At 37.8% G+C, this 23051-nt stretch overlaps 1 protein-coding gene across 8 annotated transcripts in view; it reads left to right on the forward strand.

Annotated features, from left to right (window-relative positions):
* LOC127434130 (rab11 family-interacting protein 3-like) overlaps window positions 1–23051 on the forward strand; it is a 51095-nt gene that overhangs the window by 6166 nt on the left and 21878 nt on the right. For 7 of the 8 annotated variants that reach the window (XM_051686640.1, XM_051686641.1, XM_051686643.1 and 4 more), the window contains 3 exons: window positions 6422–6515; window positions 10148–10221; window positions 22479–22648. In XM_051686640.1, coding sequence (XP_051542600.1) covers window positions 6422–6515; window positions 10148–10221; window positions 22479–22648 — 338 coding nt within the window. The remainder of the gene's footprint in view (window positions 1–6421; window positions 6516–10147; window positions 10222–22478; window positions 22649–23051) is intronic. The other variant, XM_051686645.1, reaches the window with a different exon arrangement.

Raw genomic sequence — 23051 nt, forward strand, 5'->3', positions numbered from 1 at the left:
TTGTATACAGTAGCGGATTTAGGCATGGGCGACATGGGCAGTTGCCCAGGGCGGCATCTTGCGGGGGGGCAGCGGCACGAGGCACCCACACAGACATCCCCCAAAGGTCAAGAACTCTGGGGGCGTGTTGAAGCGGGTTTCACCCAGGGCACCATACAAGCTAGAACTGCTACTGCTTGTATATAGTACAGTATGTTTCGGCCTTAACATCCCCTTGACAACATCTAACACTCACTCATGTAGTGAAGCACTGGATGTGCCATTCTCAAAATCCCACTGTGGTTATTTTGCTGTTAAAATGAGTTTATAGATTTCTATCCCTCTGTTAACTCTTGATCTTACAGACATGTGTCATTGTATGTTTAAGAGAGGGTGGATTTGATGCAGGAAGTCTGGCTCTTTAGTGACTGTTAAAACTGAAAGGTTAAGCTAGCAGATGAGAGAGATAGGGGAGGGTAAACTGACAACTGTATTTTTTTTATTTGTCTTTTTGTCACTTTTATTCATCTTTTCCCAAATGCATGTTACAGTGGGCATATGTCAAATTTTATAGGACTTATTTCTCTCAACATTTGTCCATCTGTCTCTGTATTTTTGTGAAATAGATTATCTAAAGACCTTGTGATACTGGTTCAAACAGTAACCATGTTCTTATGTGAAAAGCATCAAATTTGCAGCACTAAGCAAGTTTGTCTGTGTTTTTATAAGGTAGTTTATAGTTTAGGGATGAAATTGACACCCATACACAGTCCCAGCCTCGAGGGTCACTCATTTGTCTGCGTTAATGTTGTGACTGGATGAAAATCCCTACAGGAGATTTTGAGCTTTCTTCTCATCATGTGATATGTGTTTACAGAATAATAGCTTGCTCAGCTGGTTGACTTATGGAAGTTGACTTAAGGATGGGAGAAATGCACTGAAAGGGTGGAGAAAGAACAACTGTTGTTGAGGTTGAGCCAGGTGGCGAGAAAGGGACAGGCCATATTAAACACAAAAGCTTTTTGAATTGATGGTAAAATATACTCGTACAGAATGTTTTCAGTACACACTGGAGAGAGATTGCATGTGTGTTTGTGTCTGCATGTGCCATTCAGTACAATGCTCATTTCCATGCTGTATCATATGTATTATCTGCAATGCATGACTTTGGATGCAAATTCTTACCCGGAAGTAGCTTTTCTCAGGAAGTGTAGGGGGAACATCAGGTAACGGAGCATAAATGTTCATATGTCTGACTGTGTGTGTATCTTATAGAAACAGATGCTACGAGACATTTAGGAATATAAATGGAGAATGACTAATTAAATAGGCTTAATCATAATATGTATTTATGCATTATTATTTTTATGCATTATTTACTCACCTTCATTGTAGTTCCAAGCCTGTATGACTTTCACAAAAGGAGATGAGAGGCAGAATGAACAACATGAGGGTGAGTAAATGATCACATCATTTTCCTTTTTGGGTGAACTATTCCTTTAAATAATCTTCAAAAGAAGAATTAGTAGAATTCCCTTGTGAAGTCTTCAAAAGTTTACAATTGGATCAGCGTTAAAATATTCTATGGTGGGGTTGTTAATGACTATTTTCTGCTTAATTGTCAGACATCAATAAGATGACTCAGTGTTTTTTTGCAGCATGAAATCAAAGTGACGCCACACATGTGATTTATCAGTTTCACACCTGAAATGAGATGCTTCTATTCAGGGGCAAAAACAACTCTTCGCCTCAGATTGTAAAAGTACATATAGACATTATATCCAGGGCTCGACATTAACGCTTGTCCGCTTGTCTGGGACAAGTGGATTTTTGAAGGGGCAAGTGAAAGAGAATTTTACTTGCCCGACCGGACAAGCAGACTGATTAATACGTCAATAAGGAAAAATAACCAGTTATATTTGTGATAGCCTTGGCCTGTGTCACTTATTAGAAAGTTCATATTCTTATTCTGCTGTTGAAAGTAATCCAGAGCATGTCATTTTATAATTCCCAAGCGATCTAGTAACAGCTGCGCCCCGTTTGATTGACAGGTGGCATATGTGTGTGTGCTGAACATGGGCGTGTTACGAAAATGCTCGCGGCAAAATACATTTCAAATTCCGCCAAAATGCCCGTCTTGGTGAGGTATTCATGTAAACAGAGAGTGATGTCTAAAGTGAACGTAAACAGCAGAGAAAAAGCGGATTTGTATTAAAATGTCTGACTTGTAAGTATAAATGTAAGCTAACAGACCTGCTGCTGTCTAGTGTGCCATTATAATAATCAAACAACCATAACAAGAAAACGAGAAAACACTCACTGCTCTTGACTGGGTAACTTTAGTAGCTTTAAAAAGTATTAATGTATTATAATCATATAGTGAAGAGCAGTAGTAGTTTTATGTTGCATTTCATTCTGAATATTTACATGAATACTTGAACATTTTTATTTTTTTGTTCTATTATTTTTAATCTATTTCTATTTATTGCTTTTTTTTTTATTGTTATTTTACTACTGACTGTTTACTAGTCTTGAATAATTAAGAACTTGAAACCATTCTTCCATAATTCACATATTAGTTAGTGTTATTATTTGTTGTGGTTTTGAAGCTGGTATTGAGAATCGTCAAATTTCACTACCGACTACTGATAATGTATTGCCTTTACTGTACATGGTGGATCTTGCTGCAATAATGATGAAAAAGTAGATCTCATTCCATGGAAGTGTGAGCACCCCTGCTGTAATTGATGGCGATGGAGGCTTTTCTTTATTTGACTACCATATGTAACATAAAATAATTGACAATAATGACAATAGCCTCCTCCCCTACCCAGTGGAGTTTACATTTCTGTCGCAGAGAATATAGTTGATTGCGTAGGTACACTATTAGGTTGGGCATCGGTCATCATTTTAGAAAATTATGCAACATAAACTTTGACTTGTTACTTGAGCATATAACTTAAATGTCCTTTTTTCTCTCCGGACAAGTAACTTTTTTTACTCGGACAAGTGAATGACCAATTTACTTGTCCGGAGGACAAGCACATGACAATGCTTAATGTCGAGACCTGTATCCTATGAAAGGATTTTGAAATGTTTTAAGCGAAGGAACAAGGTTGTGACATAAAATGACAAAGAAGTATTTAAGATTTTGCACTATTTCCAGGTCACTAATCAAGACCTTTTAGAGACGGTCCCATTTTCTTTGCTTCCATTTGGAACATTCTCAAATCCAGTGGTGATTTTTTTCAGGGCCAGCAAAGCTTTCTCTGGTGGCCTAACATGCCAAATAAATAAATATTTTTCATCCTTTAATTCTCAATCACCTTTTTGCCTATGTATTTTTAACTGCTTTCCACTCTTAATTAATCTACAAACAAATAGAGAAAAACAAAGTTTATCCAATCAGAATTTATTCCTTGATGCTTACAAGCAAAGTGTGACAGCTGTTTCACAAATCGCATGCCTGAAGCAGCGTGTGAGTCTGAGCTCCACCCCGTCAGTCCTTCAGAATTTCCACAGAATCCCTCAACAGTGCAAATGAATGAGCAACTAAAGTCAGATTGTCAGATTCATCAGCCAATCAGATTGATTTATTTGTTCTTGATGGGTGTGATCTTTAGGATATGTCCCGGTCGAGGCCTTCTAGCTGGCCTTGAGTGACACAATCATGCTTTAAGTGAAGTACGTAATTTGAAAGCGAATTGCGAGAGATTGCCATCACTGCAGCTATTGCCATTGAGAAAGAGATCCTTATGGATTTAAAAACACGAGATGTTCTGCATGACCGTGTGATTGCTTAATTTATTAAACAGGAAATGAAGGACTGATTTTCAGTTCAAGTAAATTGCTAAGTGCTTTTTGCATTGTTATAGCAACATCAGGAGTTTTCTAAGTGTAAATTAGGCTGCTTGAGCATTCAGTGTCGGAGCAAGTTTTGAAAAGTAGTGCTGCATTCCATTCAACTCGGAAAGTCGGATTTTACAACTTCCTACTGGGAAAAGTGCAATGGAATGCATCTTGAAGTCAGAATTTCAACTTGTAGGCTCGTGCAGAAATTCTCAACTGCGATTTCGCCGAGATGCAGGGGCATGATGTCACACAAACATGTCCACACTCAGGGAGATATACAAAGTGAGTGATAAACATTCACTTTATTAAGTAATATCTATAAAAGAGTTCGTTTCCACATTACATGATATTAAAGCTTGTTTAACAAACATTTGCAGAAACAGGTGTATAAAACATTATAATCTCTTTTGATAATCGTACCCCTGAAGCACAAATGCTAGCGCTGCAGCACTGTTTATCAGTTGGGTTGCTAAGAGACATCTCTAATGAGAGTCAAACCCCTGCTAAGCTAACGGGAGCACTGCAGTTTTGTTTCCTTAAACGTCATCTTCCGAATATCGGGGAATGGAATGCATTTATGGTCGGAGATATCAAGTAGGAATATCCCACATCCAACTTGAATGGAACGCAGCATAACCGTGTACCCTGATGAATCGAAATTTATTACAAGCAGCAACATTTAAATCGCAAATATTATTAGATCGATTTTTCCAGGTATTATAGACCTCCTTGGTAGATTCTATATGAAAAATTATGATTTTTGACGTTCATTTCACAAAACATTCATGCTGCAGTTAAAATTAGGCTTGCTTGAGCATTGTGTCATTTCAAGTTCTTGCTTTCATGCGGGGATTTGTTTTTAAAATGTCAATTGGTATTACTAGTTAGCTGCGACATAATGTATGATGCCCAAAGGCATAGGGTGTCTTATTCATTGTGAAACTGTTTTCTTAATGGCATGAATCACACTGAAGGCCTAGACTTAAAACTTACGGCCTGCAACTGCTCAAATCATACTGGAAAACATGATCGTCAAAAAGGGGAGATACCAAATACAAAAAAAAAAAAAAAAAAAAAAAATCATGTTAATATTTCACTGTAACTTCTCACTTGAAGTGTTATACCGATAATATAATTGCCAATAAAAAACTGTAATAACTTTTGTACAGGACTGTATAATATATGATTGGTGGTAGTATCATATATGAGGATAAAGCTAGACAAGCACAAAACATTTCAAATAAACAGTTAAAGGGATAGTTCACCCAAAAATGAAAATGTTGTCATCATTTACTCACCCTCATGCCATCCCATATGTGTATGACTTTCTTTCTTCTGCAGAACACAAATGAAGATTTTTATAAGAATATCTCCGCACTGATGGTCCATACAATGCAAGTGAATGGTGGCCAGAAATTTGAAGCTCCAAAAAGCCCATAAAGGAAGCATAAAAGTAATCCATACGACTTCAGTGGTTAAATCCATGTCTTCTGAAACGATATGATAGGTGTGGGTGATAAACAGATCAATATTTAAGTCCTTTTTTACTATAAATCATCCTCCCTGCCCAGTCGGTGGTGATATGCACAAAGAATATGAGTAGCCAAAAACAAAAGAAGGTGAAAGTGGAGATTCATAATAAAAAAAAGGACTTAAATATTGATCTGTTTCTCACCCACACCTATCATATCGCTTCTGAAGACATGGATTAAACCACTAGAGTCATATGGGTTACTTTTATGCTGCATTTATGTGCTTTATGGAGCTTCAAAGTTCTGGCCACCATTCACTTGCATTTTATGGACCTACAGAACTGAGATATTCTTCTAAAAATCTTCATTTGTGTTCTGCAGAAGAAAGAGTCATACATTTCTGGGATGGCATAAAGGTGAGTAAATGATGATATAATTCTCATTTTTGGGTGAACTGTTGAACTGTTGTTTAGGCAACAGTTTAATGTTTTGATCTCTCAATCTGGTGCTTTCAGAATTTGTGTTGTGTTTTCTCTTCACTTGTTGAGAACTCTAGTTCTAGAACTCACGACTGTCGTCCTGGATATCAGATCTGCTGTTGCCTGGATACTGCTTGTGTGTGTTACTGATTGTGTCTGCTCACTGGAGTGCAGCTTTACTGTGTGTGGGTGTGTGTGAGAATGTGTGTGTTTTTTTGTATATCAGGGATGGACATACTTTTGCTTATGTTTTGTTAATCCCTTTGTTCCCAAATGGGTTCTTAGGAATGTGTTGTCCCTAAAAAGAAAGTTATGGACAGATTAAAACTTAATTTGCTCTGACAAGGTCCTTGTCACTCAAGCTGTCTCTGATTGACTTACTGGCATTTATTGATTATTCATGATCTGTGAATATATCATATATAAATATAATTTATTTTATATTATGGTTATATGAATAAAATGACTGGTAAGATTTAGAAATGAATTTTTTATCCTCCTCTTCCCTCTTTAATATAAAATTTCCCTCCTTTGTGTTTGTGGGAGGGTCAGTCTGTATGTTTGTGTGTTGTGTTTGTAGGTAATGCAAGGGAATACCTCTGTGTTTGTTTGTTAAGTGGGGTGTGTTTGTGGTTTCAGGTAAAGGATCTGACGCGTTTCTTGGATCCCAGCGGTCTGGGTGTGATCAGTTTTGAGGATTTCCACAGAGGCATCAGTGCAATTAGCAGTGAAGGTGCAGAACCACACACACACACATCATGTTTCATATCATGGTGGGACTTTCATGAACTTAAATTGGTTTTAATTGAAGCTTAATTATATTAGATGAACCCATGCCTTAAAATACAACCTTTGCCATTTTTAGATTGTTTATGGTGCAGAAAAATACACAATGCAAAATTAGTCAGAGCATCTGTGAATTACTCAGAATGAATCACAACTATTTGCTCAGTTAAGTTGGAGATTTTGTTTTATTTAAAGAAAAGTCTCAGTTAGAAGTGCTTTTATTTTCCGGTGTGTATCAGGTATTTTTGGAACCTGTATAACACAAAACGCAAACAGTAGCATTAACATTACCATTATACATTTACTGTTTAATAGCTATTTGATACATTAAAATACAAGGCAGAGACAATATGTTACATCCTTTTCACATAGTCTGTTACCAAGAACACTTAAAGGGATAGTTCCACCCAAAAATGATGTGTATGACTTTCTTTCTCCTGCTGAACACATTTGAAGGAAAATAGAAAAATATCTCAGCTCAGTAGGTTCTTAAAATTTAAGTGGATGGTAATCAGACTTTTGAAGCTCCAAAAATGTTCTTTTTGGATCCATACAACTCCAGCGATTAAATTAATGTCTTCTAAAGTGATATGATCGCTTTTGGTGTGATAAAAGATCAATATTTAAGTAATTATTATAATTTTTTTTTAATATCCCCTTTTTCTCCCAATTTGGAATGCCCAATTCCCACTAATTAGTAGGTCCTCATGGTGGCACGGTTACTCACCTCAATCCGGGTGGCGTAGGACAAGTCTCAGTCGCCTCCGCTTCTGAGACCATCAATCCACGCATCTTATCACGTGACTCGTTGTACATGACACCGCAGAGACTCACAGCATGTGGAGGCTCATGCTACTCTCCGCGATCCACGCACAACTCACCACTTACCCCATTGAGAGCGAGAACCACTAATTGCGACCACAAGGAGGTTACCCCATGTGACTCTACCCTCCCTAGCAACCGGGCCAATTTGGTTGCTTAGGAGACCTGGCTGGAGTCACTCAGCACGCCCTGGATTCGAACTCGCGACTCCAGGGGTGGTAGTCAGCATCAGTACTCGCTGAGCTACCCAGGCCCCCCAGTATTTAAGTACTTTTTAACTATAAACCATTGCATAGGGTCAGCAGTGGTATACGCATTCAGGAGAGCGCCGAGCTCACGTGGTCTCTCGTGTGACGTATTCGTGTTGGCATGTTACGGACGTAATCACGTGCTCTTCTCTCAATTGAGACATCCAGAATAAGTACACAAAAGGACCATTGTGAGTAAACAAACAGATACAAATACAGATCTAAACCAAAATCAACTAAGCTTCTATACAGCATTCCTCCTACTCGGTTGTAAACAGCGCTGCTCTTCCGGGTGTGTCGCATAATGCTGCTGACAAGATGCGATTATTTAGCATTAAAAAGTACTTAAATATTGATCTTTTTCGCATCAAAAAGCGACCGTGTCGCTTTAGAAGACATTATTTTAACCTCTGGAGTTGTATGGATGACGTTTATGCTGACTGTCTGTTCTTTTTGGAGCTTTAAAGTCTGATCGCCATCCACTTGCACTTAAAGGACCTACACAGCTGAAATTCATGTCATGGGGGTGAGTAAATGATGAGAGAATTTTCATTTTTGGGTGAGCTAATTGTTAGATTATTCATTGTTATTCATTTATTAGTTGCAAAATGTAAATGTTAAGAAAACGTTACATTTCCCAAAAGAGATGCTGAATACATTTGAATATTTCTCCAGTAATACATCCATATGGTTCATTTGGGTTCTGTTAACTAAGACTAGTGAATGCACACTAATATAAATACAATTTAGAGCATATTCTCTCTCTTTCTGGATCTTATTTGATGATGGTGGAATTGTTTTAAAGCACTTAATGGTTTTGTAATGATATCAAGGTAAAGCGTTTTCAGTAATAAGGATGATGTCAGAGTCATGGCAGGTCTGGTGTCATGTTTCTAATGGCCTGTAGAGCATCCTATGTTTCACGAGTCAGATTTCTCTCTTCATTAATATATCAGTGACTGGAACATCTCTGACCCCTTCCTATCTATTTTTACTCTGTTGCTTTTACAGGGTACATTTCCTTTAATGCTTCAATAGTAGTTACTCTGTAAAACATTTCCAACCAAACAAAGTGTGGCCTGGCTTTATAATGCGGATACCACAAAATAATGGCAAATAAACCAAGTAAAAAGCTGATGTAGAATAGAACAGATAAAACTAAGAATATTGACAGAACGTTTCCTTGAGCGTTTAAATGTTTCTTTTACTATGGTAAACGGTGAACGTTTGTTTTCCTTTTAAAAAAAAGTTGCTGTGGCAACCAATTAAATAAACAAACATCACAGGCAGCAAAACCACACCACTGAGGGGCGCAGTAACTGAATTTAACCTCCTGAGACCCCCGCGTGGCTGCTGTGTGCATTTTCCATTTCCCTTTTAGATTTGTTACTAGTAGCGCCTAACAAACAAGCAAAAAATAAATAACTAAAAAATAATTCTAGAGCAAATAGTTCTCCTAAAAATTGATGTCCACATATGTAGATAGTGGGACTAAGTTGTGAAATTTTAAGTAATTTCAAGCAAATAGTTTATTATGTGTCCAGGAGTGTTGGTTATTCATGTTTTTGAGATGTTACAGACATTACAGCTGATTTTCTGAATAAATAATTCTGATTAAAAGTAATGGCAAGCATCATCAAATCAATGGCAACCATGTTAAAATAAAATTGTAATAAAATTTCTCCGAAAGACAAACTCGGCTGAGATTGGCACCGTGTTGTTTTGTCACATGACTTGGTGTGCTGAAAGTTTAACCCTTTAATGACAGCCTAGAGTCTCCTGAACTGAGATCAGTTCACAATAAATTAAGCATAGCCTATAGCGAAACCAGAACACAATGTCCATACACGTGGACATGGGGTCGCACGAGGTTAAATTAACGAATGTGGACCAAAGCATGCATGTATTATCACCTCATTGTATTTGAGTTTTTTTTTTAAAGAAAGGTAAATTTGGGTAAAAGGATAAATATACTGTATTTAAGGAAATGTTTCAGAATGTTTTGGCCTATAATAATCAGGATCTGCATAAGAAATTTTACAGTGGATGTTTCTTGTAATATTAGGATCCACAGCCAGACACAAAAATCAGTATACTCCAAAAATAAAGGTTTCGAACCATTTTTGATTCCCAAATAACCATTTTTAAGAACCTTTTTCCAGTCTAAAGAACCTTTTCCCACTACAAAGAACCTAATGTGCAATGGAATGGTTCCATGGATGTTAAAGGTTCTTCATGGAACCATACATGCTGATAGAGAACCTTTATTTTTAAGAGTATATGCCCGAGATCTTCCCATGCATTTGGAAATTCCAGTTAGTTAGAGCAGGCTTTTATATAAATATTGTTTCCTGGAATTTAGACAGCTCAGCTTTGTTTGAATTATTCCAGTGTGATTGCTTACAAATGATGTAAAGCATTTAAAAGTATGCGAATGTCATTAACCACTGCATCTCCAAAACTGAAAATGTATGTACTGGTATTCACCCTCATGTTTTCTCTCCAACAGGTTCTGATCCAGATATTTATAAGACTCAGCTCAGTGCAGTGGAAGCCAGTGGACCTCCAGAGGAGTATGATGAGGTAACACACACATACACACACAAAGACCAGCACATTCCACAAATTCCCGGAAAATTGAAAGACGCATGGAGAGCAGCTCAGAACTTTAATAAATGGAAAACTGGAGCGTGTGCATTGTTCTGCTGTAGTGCCTCCTGCTGGTTTAGTGCTGAAATGTGTGTGTGGCTTATTCATTAGTAAAAATCATGGCATTTAATCATAGAAAACATTCCCTGTCTTAGGACAGTTAGGATTACTACTTTATTTTAAGAATGTGAAATGTCAGAATAATAGTAGAGAGAATGATTTATTTCAGCTTTTATTTCTTTCATCACATTCCTAGTGGGTTAGAGGTTTACATACACTTTGTTAGTATTTGGTAACATTGCCTTTAAATGTTTAACTTGGGTCAAACGTTTTGGGTCGCCTTCCACAAGCTTCTCACAATAAGTTGCTGGAATTTTGGCCCATTCCTCCAGACAGAACTGGTGTAACTGAGTCAGGTTTGTAGGCCTCCTTGCTTGTACATGCTTTTTCAGTTCTGCCCACAAATTTCCTATCAAATTGAGGTCAGGGTTTTGTGATGGCCACTCCAATACCTTGACTTTGTTGTCCTTAAGCCATTTTGCCACATCTTTGGAGGTATGCTTGGGGTCATTGTCCATTTGGAAGATCTATTTGCGACTGAGCTTTAACTTCCTGGCTGATGTCTTGAGATGTTGCTTTAGTATATCAACATAATTTTCTTTTCTCATGATGCCGTCTATTTTGTGAAGTGCACCAGTCCCTCCTGCAGCAAAGCACCCTCACAACATGATGCTGCCACCCCCATACTTCACGGTTGGGATGGTGTTCTTCGGCTTGCAAGCCTCACCATTTTTCCTCCAACATAACGATTCACATTATGGCCAAAATGTTCCATTATTGTTTCATCAGACCAGAGGAAATTTCTCCAAAAAGTAAGATCTTTGTCTCCATGTGCATTTGTAAACTGTAGTCTGGCTTTTTTATGGCAGTTTTGGAGCAGAGACTTCATCCTTGCTGAGCAGCCTTTCAGGTTATGTCGACATAGGACTCGTTTTACTGTGGATATAGATACTTGTCTACCTGTTTCCTCCAGCATCTTCACAAGGTCCTTTGCTGTTGTTCTGGGATTGATTTGCACTTTTCGCACCAAACTACGTTCATCTCTAGGAGACAGAATGTGTCTCCTTCCTGAGCCTTATGATGGCTGTGTGGTCCCATGGTGTTTATACTTGCATACTATTGTTTGTACAGACGAATGTGGTACCTTCAGGTGTTTGGAAATTGCTCCCAAGGATGAACCAGACTTGTGGAAGTCCACCCTTTTTTTTCTGAGGTCTTGCCTGATTTCTTTTGATTTTCCCATGATGTCAAGCAAAGAGGCACAAATGTGAAGGTAGGCCTTAGAATACATCCACAGGTACACCTCCAATTCAGTACACCTCCTATCAGAAGCTAATTGTCTAAAGGCTAGACATAATTTTCTGGAATTTTCCAAGCTGCTTAAATGCACAGTTAACATAGTGTATGTAAACTTCTGACCCACTGAAATTGTGATATAGTCAATTAAAAGTGAAACTGGCAGTGTCTGTAAACAATTTTTGGAAAAATTACTCATGTCATGCACAAAGTAGATGTCCTAAAGGACTTGCCAAAACTATAGTTTGCTAATATTAAATATGTGGAGTGGTTAAAAATTAGTTTTAATGACTTCAACCTAAATGTATGTAAACTTCTGACTTTAACTGTACAAGCATCACAAGAGATTTATGTCATTTTTGACAATTCCCACGACAATTTCATTTCCAGCACATCTCAAATTCTGTATTGTGTTTAATAGAATTCTGTGCTGGAAATGACACTGATGTAAATTACATTTTTAAAGTTTTTTTTTTTATACAAAAAATGGCCAACAATTGTTAGAAATTATTTTCACACAATAAATGCTGATATGGTTTATGTTTCACTCTTTTAGATAATTGAAGTTTCAAACATGCAATAATTTATATATATTTTTTGTGAATTTTATTTCATATTGAAAGTCTGTGACTAGGACATGGCTAAATAGTAAAATCTATACATAAAAGGCATTTGAAAAGTACCAAAAATAAATGACAAATGCCTGGTAAAAAGTTTCGAATTCAGTTTTAATGTGACCTTTATACAGGTGCATCTCAATAAATTAGAATGTCGTGGAAAAGTTCATTAATTTCAGTAATTCAACTCAAATTGTGAAACTCGTGTATTAAATAAATTAAATGCACACAGACTGAAGTAGTTTAAGTCTTTGGTTCTTTTAATTGTGATGATTTTGTCTCACATTTAACAAAAACCCACCAATTCACTATCTCAAAAAATTAGAATACATCATAAGACCAATAAAAAAAACATTTTTAGTGAATTGTTGGCCTTCTGGAAAGTATGTTCATTTACTGTATATGTACTCAATACTTGGTAGGGGCTCCTTTTGCTTTAATTACTGCCTCAATTCGGCGTGGCATGGAGGTGATCAGTTTGTGGCACTGCTGAGGTGGTATGGAAGCCCAGGTTTCTTTGACAGTGGCCTTCAGCTCATCTGCATTTTTTGGTCTCTTGTTTCTCATTTTCCTCTTGACAATACCCCATAGATTCTCTACGGGGTTCAGGTCTGGTGAGTTTGCTGGCCAGTCAAGCACACCAACACCATGGTCATTTAACCAACTTTTGGTGCTTTTGGCAGTGTGGGCAGGTGCCAAATCCTGCTGGAAAATGAAATCAGCATCTTTAAAAAGCTGGTCAGCAGAAGGAAGCATGAAGTGCTCCAAAATTTCTTGGTAAACGGGTGCAGTGACTTTGGTTTTCAAAAAACACAATGGACCAACACCAGCAGATGACATTGCACCTCAAATCATCACAGACTGTGGAAACTTAACACTGGACTTCAAGCAACTTGGGCTATGAGCTTCTCCACCCTTCCTCCAGACTCTAGGACCTTGGTTTCCAAATGAAATACAAAACTTGCTCTCATCTGAAAAGAGGACTTTGGAACACTGGGCAACAGTCCAGTTCTTCTTCTCCTTAGCCCAGGTAAGACGACTCTGACGTTGTCTGTGGTTCAGGAGTGGCTTAACAAGAGGAATACGACAACTGTAGCCAAATTCCTTGACACATCTGTGTGTGGTGGCTCTTGATGCCTTGACCCCAGCCTCAGTCCATTCCTTGTGAAGTTCACCCAAATTCTTGAATCGATTTTGCTTGACAATCCTCATAAGGCTGCGGTTCTCTCGGTTGGTTGTGCATCTTTTTCTTCCACACTTTTTCCTTCCACTCAACTTTCTGTTAACATGCTTGGATACAGCACTCTGTGAACAGCCAGCTTCTTTGGCAATGAATGTTTGTGGCTTACCCTCCTTGTGAAGGGTGTCAATGATTGTCTTCTGGACAACTGTCAGATCAGCAGTCTTCCCCATGATTGTGTAGCCTAGTGAACCAAACTGAGAGACCATTTTGAAGGCTCAGGAAACCTTTGCAGGTGTTTTGAGTTGATTAGCTGATTGGCATGTCACCATATTCTAATTTTTTGAGATAGTGAATTGGTGGGTTTTTGTTAAATGTGAGCCAAAATCATCACAATTAGAAGAACCACATGACTTAATCTACTTCAGTCTGTGTGCATTTAATTTATTTAATACACGAGTTTCACAATTTGAGTTGAATTACTGAAATTAATGAACTTTTCCACGACATTCTAATTTATTGAGATGCACCTGTATATCAAAAAGAAAAAGGTTGAAGTCTGTTTGTCTTAATGAAAATCAATCCCTGAGACATTAAAGTGCCAAAAGAAACACTCATATATATACTTATTATGATTTAAATAGCCAGTATATATATGTATGTACAGTATGTGTACCTTATGTGTGTTTGTGAATAACTACTGTATACAGTATATAAACACTGGGGTAATTTAGTTTGAGATATATATTTAGAGATCAAATGTAATAATTTAAGAGTCCCTCTCAATATTTATGATGGTTTCGGCCCTGTCTATGATAAGAATTCATTATGACATGAGTTATATAACTCATTTTGAGTTCACTCTGCAGTAAAACACTCACAACAGCAACCAATAACGAGGCAATAAATGAACGAGTTGATTTCGAAACACTTTTCAAATGATAGATGGTGTGTATTATCTTGAGAAATATTTAGCATATTCACTCAAATATAGAAATGTACCAGTTGCTATTTTAGAGACTTGTTTTTGGTATCTGACTTTCCTTTTCCTCATTTCTGTCTTACTGTCACACACTCGCACACTCTCTCTCACACACACACACACACACACACACACACACACACACACACACACACACACTCTCACACACGCACACACATGCTGGTGCGGCTATCATTATGAGGACTCTCCATAGACATAATGATTTTTATACTGTACAAACTATAAATTCTGTCCCCTAACCCTACCCCTAAACCTAACCCTCACAAAAAACTTTCTGCATTTTTACATTTTCAAAAAAACATTGTTTAGTATGTTTAAGTGATTTGAATCATGGGGACACTAGAAATGTCCTCATAAACCACATTTATAGCATAATACCCTTGTAATTACCAGTTTGTAACCTAAAAAATGTCCTCGTAAACCACCCAAACCTGCCTACACACACACACACACACACACACACACACACACACAGTTGGCAATATACAGAAAAGCTGGTAACAGATTTTTTCATAACACACACCTGTTATTTATCAGAACAAATGATTGCCACAGTCATGAATAAGTGTAGTGTGTGTGTGTTGGGTGGGAATTGTTAATGTTTTGCTGCCGGTGGCTGTTAGTTCACATGAGAACAGACCGCCCTGAAAAAAACAGTAACAGGCTGTGTCTTAAAACCTAGTGAGCTGCCTACCTAGACAGCATTTTTGGGCATCATAGATGTGATTGCGCTTCTCAAAACCTATTTTTGGGGCAAACCTGCTTGATTGCACCTTTGTTGCCGGAAAATACTGCCTAGGTAGAGTTTGAGCCACAGCCATTGAATGTATGCACACAGTCTCCTTATTAATGTGTTGAAAAGTTCTGTTGGCACATTGATGTTAAATTAAAGGGGTGTGGTCAGTGGCCATGACTCCGCCCATTTCTGGTGCTGGTGCCCTTCAGACTTTGGTACTTATTTTCCAGCGGAACAGATGAGGAGTAATATGTCTCTTTGTCTCTCTCTCTCTCTGTTGACTCTATATGTGACTGTGTATGAGAGAGGAAACAGTCAGGACTGAGCTTTGTTAGGTAACCAGTTTTCCCGTGTTGTGGTACTCTAGAAGGTAGAATGGTTCTGGTTATGACCTCTCCTGCTCTACGAGTCACTCATGGACTCACACAGGTACATCAGGATTTGAGATACTTGTTTAAGCTTGGATCTAATTGACTGGCTGAAGGTTCGAGGTTCAATGTTTGCTTGAGTGTTTTGTGAACTTTTGTTACTAATTCACAACAGTGATCTGAATATCTGGAACATACTGTAGGTCCAGTTATGTGAGCGTTCATATGATCAAAGTTTAGTTGTGTGGTGTTATGATTGTGTTGTAGTTCTGTTGTCTTCTTATGTATTCATTAAAATGACTATAAAGACATTGGAAAGTTTTTTTTTTGTAATTTTTAACTGCATATTTCAGCATTGTAAAATGTGTGCACTACTATTTACTGTCATTTTTTTTTAAGTGAATGACAGATAAGGTAAAGGTTTTTAATGAGGTACAAACATTAAATCATATTTTACAGTACATTTTGATCTATAGTGTGCTGTTTTGATGTAGCCTTTCCATTCTGATCAGATTTTTTGATTCTCACACGATCTGTCAATGATTGTTCTGTTCCTGTTTTACTCCAATCAAATGAAACAAATAAGCAATCTTATTTTGCATATAGAAAATGAAGCCTATCTTTTAGGGCCATTTTTTTTTTTTTCACATAGTGACATTATTTTCATTACAGGCATGCACATTTTACCTCCCAATTTTCATTACCACAATGTGAAAAAAGATGGTCATTATGATATTTTCATTACCACAGTGTAAAAAAATGAATAAATTGTAATTGTGTTCACACATAGTAGTTCTACCTTGGTACTGCCTTGTATTTTTGCTGATTTTAATAATAATAAAAAAAACATTGTTCAATACAGTAAACTAAATTACCATGTTACGGTAATAAGAATCATTGAAAACAATGGGAATAGTATTAGTAAATCTTTCAGATGTGTTGCAGTAATGAAGGTTGGGTGGTAAAATGTGCTTGAAGTGTCCTGAAAATAATGCCACAATGCTAAAAAATCTTTGTGGTCCTAAATGTAGGCTTCATTTTCTTTACGCAAAGTATAATTTCATATTTTTGTATGGATTTAGGGGTTAAATATGACCAGGACATTTTGTTGACAGGTTTTATGAGAATCACCCTGCTGCACCTTAGTCACTCATAATTTATCATGTGATAAACTTTTGCAACTTTTATTTAGGTTGACCCATGAGCTAGACAGTTTCTGAGATAACAGTTCAGCCACTGCAGTGTTGTTTTAGCGGTTTGTGTCTGCCGACAGTGTACAGGACATCAACATTTCAGCAATAAAATAAAAGCAGAACAGTAGATTTTTTTTTGTCTTATGGAACTAGAGGTAGTCTAATATATATCGGTTTTACCGATTAATCGGTGCCGATAGCTGTTTTTTTGGAACTATTGGTTATCGGCAAAATCTATGCCGATAGTTGCAGATAGTTGTTTTTTTATTTAAACATGTTCCTCTCTGGCCGGTGCTGGAGGATTCTACAGTAAGAACAGCATGGTTCTACAGTATAACAGCAACCTCTAGAGGTGAAATAAAAACAATCACTGACAGACAATATTCATCCATATCAAGTATTCTAAAATAAAGCGAGGGCGTTAAAAGAAAGATGTGACTATATGGAAACGCACTCCATCAGCACATACATCGTGTCTCAAGCTTAATATCTTGTGAATAATAATAAAAACCCTCACCTGGGGAAATATGTGTATATATATATATATATATATATATATATATATATATATATATATATATATATATATATATACAGCTCTGGGAAAAATTAAGTGACCACTGCAAAATGATCAGTTTCTCTGGATTTACTATTTATAGGTATGTGTTTGAGTAAAATGAACATTTTTGTTTTATTCTATAAAGTACGGACAACATTTCTCCCAAATATTGTCATTTAGAGCATTTATTTGCAGAAAATGACAACAGTTAATTTTTAAACAATACAATACTAATATTTTAACTTGGGACAAGTTCAGAAATCAATATTTGGTGGAATAACCCTGATTTTCAATCACAGCTTTCATGCGTCTTTGGCATGCTCTCTACCAGTCTTTCACATTGCTGTTGGGTGACTTTATGCCACTCCTGGCGCAAAAATTCCAGCAGCTCGGCTTTGTTTGATGGCATCACATTTCAGAGGTTTTCAATGGCGTTCAGGTCTGGAGATTGGGCCGGCCATGACAGAGTCTTGATCTGGTGGTCCTCCATCCACACCTTGATTGACCTGGCTGTGTAGCATGGAGCACTGTCCTGCTGGAAAAACCAATCCTCAGAGTTGGGGAACATTGTCATAGCAGAAGGAAGCAAGTTTTCTTCCAGGATAACCTTGTACATGGCTTGATTCATGCGTCCTTTTGAAAGACAAATCTGCCTGATTCCAGCCTTGCTGAAGCACCCCCAGATCATCACCGACCCTCCACCTGGTCGTTTAATGGTTAGACGGAGACCTGGAGAGCCCTTCAAACCACAGTGTCTTGCACCCACTGTGAAATTTGGTGGAGGATCAGTGATGACCTGTCATAGCCAGCCCAGCCCAGTCTCCAGACCTGAAACTCTGAATGTGATCAAGAGGAAGATGGATGGCCACAAGCCATCAAATAATGCCGAGCTGCTTGAATTTTTGCGCCAGGAGTGGCATAAAGTCACCCAACAGCAATGTGAAAGACTGGTAGAGAGCATGCCAAGACGCATGAAAGCTGTGATTGAAAATCAGGGTTATTCCACCAAATACTGATTTCTGAACTCTTCCTAAGTTAAAACATTAGTATTGTGTTGTTTAAAAATTAACTGTTGTCATTTTCTGCAAATAAATGCTCTAAATGACAATATTTGTATTTGGAATTTGGGAGAAATGTTGTCAGTACTTAAAACAAAATTTTTCATTTTACTCAAACAAATACAGTTGAAGTCAGAAGTTTACATACACCTTAGCCAAATACATTTAAACTCAGTTTTTCACAATTCCTGACATTTAATCATAGAAAACATTCCCTGTCTTAGGACAGTTAGGATCACTACTTTATTTTAAGAATGTGAAATGTCAGAATAATAGTAGAGAGAATGATTTATTTCAGCTTTTATTTCTTTCATCACATTCCCAGTGGGTCAGAAGTTTACATACAATTTGTTAGTATTTTGGTAACATTGCCTTTAAATTGTTTAACTTGGGTCAAATGTTTTGGGTAGCCTTCCACAAGCTTCTCACAATAAGTTGCTGGAATTTTGGCCCATTCCTCCAGACAGAACTGGTGTAACTGAGTCAGGTTTGTAGGCCTCCTTGCTCGCACACGCTTTTTCAGTTCTGCCCACAAATTTTCTATCGGATTGAGGTCAGGGCTTTGTGATGGCCACTCCAATACCTTGACTTTGTTGTCCTTAAGCCATTTTGCCAAAACTTTGGAGGTATGCTTGGGGTCATTGTCCATTTGGAAGACCCATTTGCGACCGAGCTTTAACTTCCTGGCTGATGTCTTGAGAGGTTGCTTCAATATATCCACATAATTTTGCTTCCTCATGATACCATCTATTTTGTGAAGTGCACCAGCCTCTCCTGCAGCAAAGCACCCCCACAACATGATGCTGCCACCCCAATGCTTCACGGTTGGGATGGTGTGCTTTGGCTTGCAAGCCTCACCCTTTTCCTCCAAACAAAACAATGGTCATTATGGCCAAACAGTTTAATTTTTGTTTCATCAGACCAGAGGTCATTTCTCCAAAAAGTTAGATCTTTGTCCCCATGTGCACTTGCAAACTGTAGTCTGGTTTCTTTATGACGGTTTTGGAGCAGTGGCTTCTTCCTTGCTGAGCAGCCTTTCAGGTTATGTCGATATAGGACTTGTTTTGCTGTGGATATAGATACTTGTCTACCTGTTTCCTCCAGCATCTTCATAAGGTCCTTTGCTGTTGTTATTGGATTGATTTGCACTTTTCACACCAAACTACATTCATCTCTTTGAGACTTGAATGTGCCTCCTTCCTGAGTGGTATGATGGTTGTGTGGTCCCATGGTGTTTATACTTGTGTACTATTGTTTGTACAGATGAACGTGGTACTTTCAGTCATTTGGAAATTGCTCCCAAGGATTAACCAGACTTGTGGAGGTCCACAGTTTTATTTTCTTGGGTGATTTCTTTTAATTTCCCCATGATGTCAAGCAAAGAGGCACTGAGTTTGAAGGTAGGCCTTAAAATACAGCCACAGGTACACCTCCAATTGACTCCAATTAGCCTATCAGAAGTTAATTGGCTAATTGCCTAAAGGCTTAACATCATTTTCTGGAATTTTCCAAGCTGCTTAAATGCACAGTTAACTTAGTGTATGTAAACTTCTGACCCACTGGAATTGTGATATAGTCAGTTAAAAGTGAAACAATCTGTCTGTAAACAATTGTTGGAAAAATTACTCATGTCATGCACAAAGTAGATTTCCTAAACGACTTGCCAAAACTAGAGTTTGCTAATATGAAATCTGTGAAGTGGTTAAAAATGAGCTTTAATGACTTCAGCCTAAGTGTATGTAAACTTCTGACTTCAACTGTATCTATAAATAGCAAATCCAGAAAAACTGATCATTTTGCAGTGGTCTCTTAATTTTTTCCAGAGCTATATATATATATATATATATATATATATATATATATATATATATATATATATATATATATATATATATATATACAGGTGCATCTCAATAAATTAGAATGTCGTGGAAAAGTTCATTTATTTCAGTAATTCAACTCAAATTGTGAAACTCGTGTATTAAATAAATTCAGTGCACACAGACTGAAGTAGTTTAAGTCTTTGGTTCTTTTAATTGTGATGATTTTGGCTCACATTTAACAAAAACCCACCAATTCACTATCTCAAAAAATTAGAATACATCATAAGACCAATAAAAAAAACATTTTTAGTGAATTGTTGGCCTTCTGGAAAGTATGTTCATTTACTGTATATGTACTCAATACTTGATAGGGGCTCCTTTTGCTTTAATTACTGCCTCAATTCGGCGTGGCATGGAGGTGATCAGTTTGTGGCACTGCTGAGGTGGTATGGAAGCCCAGGTTTCTTTGACAGTGGCCTTCAGCTCATCTGCATTTTTTGGTCTCTTGTTTCTCATTTTCCTCTTGACAATACCCCATAGATTCTCTATGGGGTTCAGGTCTGGCGAGTTTGCTGGCCAGTCAAGCACACCAACACCATGGTCATTTAACCAACTTTTGGTGCTTTTGGCAGTGTGGGCAGGTGCCAAATCCTGCTGGAAAATGAAATCAGCATCTTTAAAAAGCTGGTCAGCAGAAGGAAGCATGAAGTGCTCCAAAATTTCTTGGTAAACAGGTGCAGTGACTTTGGTTTTCAAAAAACACAATGGACCAACACCAGCAGATGACATTGCACCCCAAATCATCACAGACTGTGGAAACTTAACACTGGACTTCAAGCAACTTGGGCTATGAGCTTCCCACCCTTCCTCCAGACTCTAGGACCTTGGTTTCCAAATGAAATACAAAACTTGCTCTCATCTGAAAAGAGGACTTTGGACCACTGGGCAACAGTCCAGTTCTTCTTCTCCTTAGCCCAGGTAAGACGCCTCTGACGTTGTCTGTGGTTCAGGAGTGGCTTAACAAGAGGAATACGACAACTGTAGCCAAATTCCTTGACATGTCTGTGTGTGGTGGCTCTTGATGCCTTGACCCCAGCCTCAGTCCATTCCTTGTGAAGTTCACCCAAATTCTTGAATCGATTTTGCTTGGCAATTCTCATAAGGCTGTTGTTCTCTCAGTTGGTTGTGCATCTTTTTCTTCCACACTTTTTCCTTCCACTCAACTTTCTGTTAACATGCTTGGATACAGCACTCTGTGAACAGCCAGCTTCTTTGGCAATGAATGTTTGTGGCTTACCCTCCTTGTGAAGGGTGTCAATGATTGTCTTCTGGACAACTGTCAGATCAGCAGTCTTCCCCATGATTGTGTAGCCTAGTGAACCAAACTGAGAGACCATTTTGAAGGCTCAGGAAACCTTTGCAGGTGTTTTGAGTTGATTAGCTGATTGGCATGTCACCATATTCTAATTTTTTGAGATAGTGAATTGGTGGGTTTTTGTTAAATGTGAGCCAAAATCATCACAATTAAAAGAACCAAAGACTTAAACTACTTCAGTCTGTGTGCATTGAATTTATTTAATACACGAGTTTCACAATTTGAGTTGAATTACTGAAATAAATGAACTTTTCCACGACATTCTAATTTATTGAGATGCACCTGTATATATATATACACACACACACACACACAGTACTGTGCAAAAGTCTTAGGCACATAAGATGTTTCACAAAAGCATTTGTCTTAAGATGGTTATTTATATCTTCAGCTTTAGTCTGTCAACAGGAAATATAAATATTAGACTCCCAAACATTATTTTTGCATATAGAAAATATTAGAATAGAAGAACAGGGAGCCCTGCAACATATGGCATGTTCCCCACAGAGCCCCCCACTGAACATCGTGTCAGTCTGAGATTACATAAAGAGACAGAAGCAATTGAGACAGCCGAAATAAATAGAAGAACTGTGGTGAATTCTCCAAGAAGCTTGGAACATCCTATCTGCCAACAACCAAGAAAAACTGTGTCCAGGTGTATCTAGGAGAATTGGGGCTGTTTTAAAGGCAAAGGTGGTCACACCGAATATTGATTTAGTTTTTTTATGTTTACTGGACTTTGTATGACATTAAGTGATCAATGAAAACTATTTATGTCTGCCTGATCTGCCTGATGATGTTGTAGGGACAATCGTTGGCACATATTCTGTGTGACAGATGAAAAGCTCAAATTGAATGATCAAGATCTTTTTTAGCAGTTATTAACTTGAATGTGTATCAAACCCATTTGTGTGTGTCTTCAGCAGGCGGAGGTCTCTGACAGTGCCTATCTCGGGTCGGAGAGTGCTTACAGCGAGTGTGAAACATTCACGGATGAGGACACAACGGCTCTCGTTCATCCAGAACTCCACGAGGACGTGGAGACAGACAGCGGCATTGAAAACACACTCACGGATGGAGACGACCGCAGCAGGTAACACATACACATGCTTTAACAAGCATACATAAACAGTGGGCAGTAATCCATGGGTCATAAATCACTCAAACACGCACAATACATGTCATGATATCCTGCTTAATGGTGACCTATGACCTATAAACCATGGCGTTTAAGTAACCTTGAATGTATCAGCAGTGGTTTATTTTGTGTCAGTAATCTCATAAGGAAATAACTTTCTGATATAGTTTCTCTGCTCAGGACACTGAGTTCTTGATGAAAACATTGTCTGGCATTTTCTGCTGTGTGAGCTTCTTGTTGTTTTATGAAGCAGGTGCCACAAAACGCTTGTGAAGTCATGCACTTGTGTTGACAAAATGTGACAATATGAACTAAGAACTAAATCTTTAAAGACAGTATAAACGTATAAAACAAATTA

This window comes from Myxocyprinus asiaticus, chromosome 44 (genome assembly GCF_019703515.2).
Source record: "Myxocyprinus asiaticus isolate MX2 ecotype Aquarium Trade chromosome 44, UBuf_Myxa_2, whole genome shotgun sequence".
In the NCBI taxonomy this organism is placed as follows: domain Eukaryota; kingdom Metazoa; phylum Chordata; class Actinopteri; order Cypriniformes; family Catostomidae; genus Myxocyprinus; species Myxocyprinus asiaticus.